The 8,420-nt window shown below is 45.7% G+C and overlaps 1 protein-coding gene across 1 annotated transcript in view; it reads right to left on the bottom strand.

Moving 5' to 3' along the window:
• Positions 1–7,876, bottom strand: part of LOC115298860 (pepsin B-like) — an 8,508-nt gene extending 632 nt beyond the window's left edge. The window contains exons 1-8 of the mRNA XM_029948015.1: positions 7,772–7,876; positions 7,122–7,278; positions 5,844–5,961; positions 5,238–5,356; positions 4,361–4,560; positions 2,875–2,997; positions 1,186–1,333; positions 204–302 (exon numbers count right to left, since the gene is read on the bottom strand). Coding sequence (XP_029803875.1) covers positions 204–302; positions 1,186–1,333; positions 2,875–2,997; positions 4,361–4,560; positions 5,238–5,356; positions 5,844–5,961; positions 7,122–7,278; positions 7,772–7,827 — 1,020 coding nt within the window. The 5' untranslated portion in view covers positions 7,828–7,876. The remainder of the gene's footprint in view (positions 1–203; positions 303–1,185; positions 1,334–2,874; positions 2,998–4,360; positions 4,561–5,237; positions 5,357–5,843; positions 5,962–7,121; positions 7,279–7,771) is intronic.
• Positions 7,877–8,420: the final 544 nt, after the last annotated feature.

Genomic DNA, 8,420 nt, shown 5'->3' with positions numbered 1-8,420 from the left:
TAACATTTTTTGCATGTAAAAGCCATTTCCCACAGGAAGTTCCCACCCTATATTCCATGACAACTGCAGGGTCTCTGGCTTCTTGTTCACCCTTAGCCCTGCCACTGGTGACTCCCCATAAATGTCCAGATGTGAGTTGGGACACAGAACAGCTGTTTGGGCCCATCCAACCCCATGTCCATGGAACCAGAGTGCATACATACGTTGAGGACGTATGCAGAGGGAGGCAGAGGTAAAGGAGACCCGCTGATGACGAAGGTGATGGTGGGCATGCTCTGTATGGCGTTGCAGTTGACCACAAACTGAGAGAGAGGAGAGGCAGAGATGTAGAGAACCAAGGGACTAGGGGCCCAGACAAAGGGCCCCAGTGCCCCTTTCCCCATGAGACTTTCTTCCTGACCTTCTAGCAGAGGCTGTTTGAGAGCATGGAGGGCAAAGCCCAGTTCCCAGGCACAACACTGACCAGGTGCTCGTGCTTTCCTGGGTCTCCCTGAACACATCTCAGATCTTAGGTTTTGGCTGTGTTGATATGACTATAAGGAGTTAGACTTATTCCAGATCAGCTTTCTACCCTCAGAAAGTACAGTTTCCAGAGAAGAAACATGGGCACAGTCTGTAAATGCATGCTTTTATGCAATTCATATCCATACTTGTGTGTACCTGTCCACGTGCTCATCACGCGCACGCACACACACACACACACACACACACACACACAGCCTGAGGAACCACGATTTGGCCTGACTAAACTAGACTCCTGCATGCTGGATGAGCTAACTGCAGAAGTGTGTACAAGGGGAGCAGGGGTGCGGACAGAAGGCTGCTCAGATAAAGGCCACAGGAGTATTTCTAGGTGAAAAGAAATCCCAGTGACATGGAGAAATGTGATATGCCTGGCTCTGTTGCATATGTCAAATGACACTGGCCACATCAAGGCGAAACGTACTCCTAGGGCCTGCAGTGGAACGGCCACCCCTCCTGACAACCATTCAGCCCCTGCTCACAGTCTGGTTGGTGTTACTCCCTCCCCTCACCCCTCCTTACTTTGATGGTTCCTGCCTGAAAGGCCATGCTGTGTCCCCACCTGTTCTGTCCTGCCAGGGCTTCAGCTCCCCACCCAAACCCTTCTTCCTGTGCTGAGGCTGTATCAATGTACGAAGAAATCCTTGGCTTCTGGTTACTCACATCACCATTCTGAGTCTCCTCGGCTCCTGTTGCCTGCAGGAAGGAGCTCATGTACTGCTGGGGAACAGCCAGCACGTAGGTCCCCGTGTCCACAATGGCCTGGCAGCCCTGGGAGCACAAGCCAGTGGGCTGGTTCCCAATGAGAAACCTGAGGAGAACACCAGTGCAAGAGAAATCAGTTGCCTCTGCCACAAACGTGTGCCACGTCCACCCTAATCTCCCCAGCCGTGCAGCTCCAACATTCTGCCTCTTCCAGGAAGCCAGGCCACCCCACAACACAGCTGCCCATGTAATGCTGCTGAGCCTTCTTGGTCTGGTAGCCCTTCCAGCTCTGGCTGAAAGGTCTAGGGAGGCAGAGATTATCTTCCTTTATCTTATCTTCTTTTTTCTGTGTCTTATTTTTCTATACCTACCTATATGAGGCCCACACAGAGCCAAAGCTGGGAATCACTTCATAAATACACTTGGGCATCTGATATGTGCAAGACACTCTTACAAGAAATGTGGTGACACAAAGAGGAGTAAATTGTATTCACTGTTTTTAAAGAGACCTTCTTATAATAGACATGAGACAACACCATACATTAAGTGACCATTCAATGCAGTAGCTGGCAATCCTCATAATGTGATCCTCTGTGATTCAGTCCCTGGCTTCTCCTCTACCCTTCCTCTTCAGTCCATGTGTGTTTTGGGTACTGCTGGTGAACCAAGACACTTGGATGTAGTGGTGAACTAGACATCCAACCACTTACCTCTCTCTCTACTCTTGCACATTGGGCTGGTGGCACTGTGACTTACCCAGAGATGAGAGATATATGTTAGGACACAAGCTGGTAAGACTATGGGACTGAAAGACAGACTGGGCCCCTGAGAGGGCTTTTTAAGGGAGGTAGGAATTCATCTGGGCTCACAAGGATGTGCAAGGACTCGAGGACCACTTCAGGTGTTATAGTCAAAAGAGAAGAAGAAAGAAAGTCACAGTGAGGTGCAAGGACATGGTCAGGTCCATGCTGCACATCAGGAAGTGGTAGGAAGGCTGTCCTGATACGTAGGGCTCAACTATTGGATGGTCTTGACTACAGGCCAAAGATGTGTATGTTTATCGAGCAGTGATGGACATTTCCTGAAGGCTTGAAGGGTAGAAGTAATTGATTCATGATCTTGGGCTATGGGATCAGATATGCTTGGGCTCAAATTTTGAAATTTGTGAAGTGTGTGACTTTGGATAAGTTACTTAAACTCTGAGCCTTGATTTCTTTATCTATGCAATGAAATATCCTGTTGACCACCTTATAGTGTTGTAGTGGAAATTTCATACAATAATATATAAAAAAATACTTTGCACAACATTTGGCACACAGAAAATAGCCATGACAGCTGTTACATTTTCTGATGAAGCAAGTGGTAAGGACTGTAACTGGGATAATGAGGCTTCCAGGAACAAAAATGTAGATTCACAGACACCTAGGAATGACTAACCTGCTGACATGACAAGGTTCAGTGACCAAGTCAAAAAGTTCAGTCAAGAGCCAGAATTCTAGAGTCTACTGAGCTCCAGGAACAATCAGACTGAAGGTTTGCTGATTCACCGTAAGAGGTTTATGCCATGACAAGAACCGGAAATAGAGTCGCACTGGAGGAACACTCTAGGGGTGTCCATAATCCCTAGGAACTTTCCTCTGTACTTACTCATCAATGGCAATCTGCCAGTACAGTTCCCGGGTGACAGGAGTCCAGACAATCTCACCAGAATAAAATTGGCTGTCCACACCTCCCAGGATGAGCTCTCCCCCATACTCATAGGTTGGTTGGCTAGGGAGAAAAGGAGAAGAGCATGAGTTCCCACAACACACATGGCCAGGCAGCTCCTCCCTCCCCTCCACTGTCCCTCTCTCGTTCAGATGCAGTGGAACCATAGGAAGAGGGGTATCATCCATTGATCTGCTCTTCAGGCTCCACCAGGCTTAAGGCGTAAGAAAGAGGAGCCTCCTCAGAGGAACACCCAGAGTATCAGAGAAGTGGAAACACAAACCATGTCCATAAAAGAGGCAATGGAATTGGAAACCAGGCCGGTGAAAAAAACCATACAAGCCTTCCAGGGAAACCCTCCTGAGGACAAAAAGAGAACAAGAAGAAACCCCTCACAGAGTTCGTGGAAGGGGCCTGACAGACAGAGATCTCAAGTGGGCAGTGATGGGGATGCTCCTGTCGTGCTCAGGTTGGTAAGTAGGCAGCATTAAGAGGATTCCAGCTTCTTCTGTTCCCTACCCTGGGTCTGCCAGTCATTGAAGAAAGACATTTGGACTCATATCCTCTAAGGATTGTGTGATTAGGAAGATGAAGCAGTAAGTAAAGTTTGCCACTAAAGTTCAAGGCCAATAGAGTAAGAAAAGTACTGACTTTATGACCAAGGTATTTGCATTTGAGTAATGGCTTCACCCCTATCAATGAGTCAGACCTGACTCACCTGTTGGAGTCTGCATTTCCTTTCTGGAAAAATGGAGCTAATAACAAGATTTTTGAGATGTCATGTGAATGATAACTACAAGAACTCTTTTTGGAACCAGACATGTTATTATAAATATCATTTCATTATAGTTCTCTTTATTCTGTATTTATACTTACTGTATTAAGAAATGATCATATGACTGACTCTATAGCTCTACATTGTGTGAATCTAATACAATAATTCCATCATTTACTTATTAAATGTTGAAGGACTATAGTCCATTTTTAAGAAAAGAGTCATCTTGGGGCACCTAGATATAACCAGTTGGCTAAGCATCCAATTTCAGCTCGGGTCATGATCTCATGGTTTGTGAGTTCGAGTCCTGTGTTGGGCTCTGTGCTGGCAGCTCAGAATCTCGAGACTGCTTTGGATTCTCTGTCTCCCTCTCTCTCTCTCTGCATCTCCCCTGCTAGTGTTCTGCCTCTCTCTTTCTCAAAAATAAATAAACATTAAAAAAGAGTCATCTTACATCTTATGGCCTAAAATAAAAATTTTTCTAGTGCATTTAAATAAACCACCCCCCTAGAATATACTATGAATCTTCAGAAATAAATAGATTGCATATGGCAAGTTGTCCTCATTATGTCAGGATATGTTGGGCCCTGTCTGATGTTGAAATCCCCCCAGTGCCTCACTTGCTGAGCCCTACAGAACAAGGACTCTCACCGAGAGAAGTAGAAGCTGAAGAGGGGCTGGGTAAGCTGGCCCTGCTGCAGCATGCTCTGCATGACTGTCGGGGCGCTCCCCACCGCCAGGTTGGGGTAGGCCATTCCCAGGATGCCATCAAAGTTTGAATAGTAGAAGGGGTTGCTAGGTTCACTCTCACTCAGACCGAACTCCTGGTTATTGATAACGATGTTCTGAACCTGAGCCATGCAGAAAGAAAAGATTAACAATTCAGGTAGACAAACCCTTCCCAGACTTAGGTATCCAGGGAATGGGACCTAAAGTCTTTTCTAGGGAGAGGAAGTTGGCTTCTTTCATACTTAGCTCAATCCTAGGGTGGGGCATGGAAAAACAAGGGTCAACAGCATTGCTGAACCATGTGTGTCCTGGAAAGAAGGGTATGGGTGCTGGGGAAGTAGAGGCCATTGTTTTTGGAGTTAGCATTTCCACTTCCAAGAACAGTAAAAGCACAGTGGCTGGTTTTATATTGAACAATTTTTATGCACGAATGGCAGGAACTACAGGTACTTGATGTAAAGAAAAGAAAATAGCAAAAGGAAGATCCTCAAATAATCAGAGTGACGTCATATGGAGGAGGAAGCAGGTGTGCTCCAGGCCGTTGCAGAAGGCAGATAAGACCAAGGAGCAAAGTCATGGGGAAGCACAATGTAAAAAAATCTGCAGGCAGTCACGACTGCTGTGGGGCAATTCCTGTCTTGGGACCAAGGGTTAATTAGATGGCCTGTGGCCTCCTTCCCAACAGTGAGCTTCTGGGAATTTGTACATAATTAGTAATCTTGGATTTCTCTGATAGCTTAAGGCTCTAGAAAAGGGGAGCCAAACTGCAGACCCACAGAAGGATGAAAACAGCACTTACAGTCACGGTGTCATATCCCAGGACCACAGTCAGGCTGCCACTTCCATAAGATAGTGTATAGGTTTGCCCATTGTTTTGGTAAGTGGAGGACATACTTGGGTTGAACCTGTTGTGATTGGCTGTGCAAAGAGACGATGGAATATTTGTGTCAACACATTTTCCAAAATACATGGAGGACACTTATCCTTGATGGCCTGAGACCATCACACCAAGCCTGAGATTGGGCTTCAGGCTCAGATCCTTTGTGTTAAAGACAACCAATAGCCCCAGAAAAGTCTGTCCCCTTGGGAAACAGATGTTGCCCCAATTCCTTCCAAATGGGTTGACTCAAAAGTGCCAGGAATTGGGACCCACAGGAAAGAGCTAAGGAAAGGTATCAGTATAGAAAGGAATGAAAGCCTTGGTCTACGTCGTGTCTCTCCAGAAATGTAGCACTTGGGAATGTAGACCAAGAGCAGGATTTCCAGATGTTCCAAATTTAAGGAGGCTGAGATCATAGACATGCACTAAGACCTCTGGAGTTGGATGCTGAGCTTGTGCTCAATCCTGAGTCTATGCCGCCCTCTGCTCCTCTCCATGGGTGGGTGGTGATGGTGATATACTCACAGCAGGCCTGGCTTTGGCAGTAGGTGGAGGGTACCCACAGGTTGGAGGAACCCGTGTCAAAAAGGACCAGGAAATTTTGTGGTGGTGTCCCAATGCTGATCTCTCCAAAGTAGTAGGACTGCAAAGAAGAGTTTGTTACCCTCATTAAGCAGCCAAGCCTAGTCCTAAGGATTGTGATGAAGTTGACTCACTAGAAGCCACATTGTGGCCAAATTATATTCTTCTCTTTCCAGAAAATCTCTCACTTCTGGAACCAGATTCCTTCAATATTCTCTGTTTTTGTTCTTAACTGGAAGACTTTGATCAGGTGAGAATTAGTTGGGCAAGACAATCTCTTCTTCCAAATGGGTTTCTCCTTTGCAATAAGGTGATACCTCTATGGATTTGCTATTCTATGCCAGAACATGCAAAGCCGGAGAAGCAATTACATTTTTCTCCATTCCCAGAGTCCATCCACCTTCCCCACATCACAGACACACACAGACACACACACAGACACACACACACACACACACACCCCTCTCTTCTTCCAGTGTTAGATATTTCTGCGCCATTCTCCTCCTTCTGGTCATATAGTAGCCAAGGTACCAGGGTACCAGGAAACAAAATATGAGAGGTATCATGGGAAGCAAGAAGAGAACTTCATTGTGACACTGTGACATAGTTTGAGTTCTCAGTGAATTTTGGCCAGTCATGTCACTGACCTGCCTCTTCATCCACCATCTATAGAAAGTAAGGTTTGAAATAGAAGATACCTAAAGTGGCTTCTAGATCTGACACTCATGTATCATCTCACTAAAGATGATCCATGGGACACCAGTGTGTTGAGATGCCCTGAGCAGACACCGCAGTCTCAAAAACAGTCAAATACTTGCTCTGAGCACCAGTGTCTCTTCCCAAATGAGGAGATATGCAGCATCTGGAGCTACTAGAGATTTTGCCTGGCAACTTTGCATGTGCTCTCCTTATTTCCCCTGAAGCTCATCACTAGGACTTCCTTTGGATCTCTCAATTGACTGGAACATGGCCACTCTCAGTCTCCTGACCATATACATGGAGCTTCAGAGCGGGAGCCAGTAATGACAGCAAAGAAAGGAGGAAAGCGAATATGATAGTGTTAAAAGGTCCCAACTCATAAGTTCTCCAGATACTTTCCATGGGAAGGAGAGACTTAGGTTTAGTAAAAAGTCCAGAATCAGAGTGAATGAGAGGTCTAAATGAGTATCCAAGAATGGCTATCAGCCAAGGGTTATGGACACCACCTCCCCCTTCACTTACATTCAGGTAGTTGGTAAAGGGCTCATAGGCAACAGCATCATTATTGAAAAGATACTTGGTAGCTGGGTCAACCTTTTGGTGGCTCTTCAGGAATGGGTCTAGTACACCCCGCTCTTCCATCACCTGGCGGATGGACTTGCCTTTCTTCAGAATGATTCTGCAGAGAATGGGGCAAACAAAAGGGGTGACCTTCACCTTCCCCATTAAAGCAGTCCCTTCAATGATATGATTTGGGGTTTTCAAACCTCCTTAGTACTCTACTCAAGAAGAGCATCTTATTAGAAATCCTCCTGGATTTTAGTGAGTTCTGACCCATGCAGTCACCCCAGCATTTCCAGCCTGAAAATACACTATAATATATATTTGGTGTTTTCTGCTCATGTATGGTTTCCACAGAATAAATATCTGTTCCTTCCCAGTCCTTCCTCTAAGCTGTATAGATATCATACATCCTTCCTTCTTGTCCAACAAAACACCAACCCACGTTTGATCACACACACACATCATCCATTGTAAATCTTGGCTTCCTGGGTTTTTCAGTTCATGGTACCAAACTATGATCTGACTGGCTCTCCAAGAGCTCTTAGGGAAGGCCTTTGCTCTACCATAGCTTCTGACACCCCCTCAGGGCTGAAGCTGAATCACCATACCTTTCCACACCCTCTGAGAGGTGTAGACAAAACAACACCAAGACCAGGATCTTCATAGTGCTGATTTCAATGGTCCCACAGACACGTAGGATGCAGTGGCAGACCCAAGGGTTGGGACACACAGAGGGAGATTGGGTCTCTCTTTTATACCCTGATCTCCCTGCTTTTTTCATCTGAAAGCACGTGAGCTTCTTATCCTTTGTACCCACTTGTGCCCCTACACGTCCATGGATTCTGTTTGTTTTTCCCTCTGGTAAGTATCATGGCCTTTCATATCCACTCTGTAGTCAATTTAAAAAGCAATTAGTGGTTTTGCTGATGGAATCCACAGATTAGGATATGATAACAAATATGAAATACATTGGGAACAAAGGATCCTGGTGCCCACATCTAGTGGGAAATGGGTGCTGGCAACTTCTGCCAAAACAAAGGAACAATTTGTGCCTTGGCTCCAAAGTCCATGTGCTTTTTGGAGATTTACAACAGATTCTCCACTTCTTCCCCGTTTCCCTTCTCGTGCCTCTCCTCAGACTCATCTATAGCCTTCTGTATGCAATTCTCATAGTCCATGAAACTCTGATCTTTATTTTCAATTTCTTATCTCACAGTTAGCCAACACTCTGTCAAATGATGGACATATAATCTAATT

Source organism: Suricata suricatta, chromosome 8 (genome assembly GCF_006229205.1).
Source record: "Suricata suricatta isolate VVHF042 chromosome 8, meerkat_22Aug2017_6uvM2_HiC, whole genome shotgun sequence".
Taxonomy (NCBI): Eukaryota; Metazoa; Chordata; class Mammalia; order Carnivora; family Herpestidae; genus Suricata; species Suricata suricatta.
Note: the sequence above shows the minus strand (reverse complement) of the source record. Positions and strands in the feature narration are given on the sequence as shown.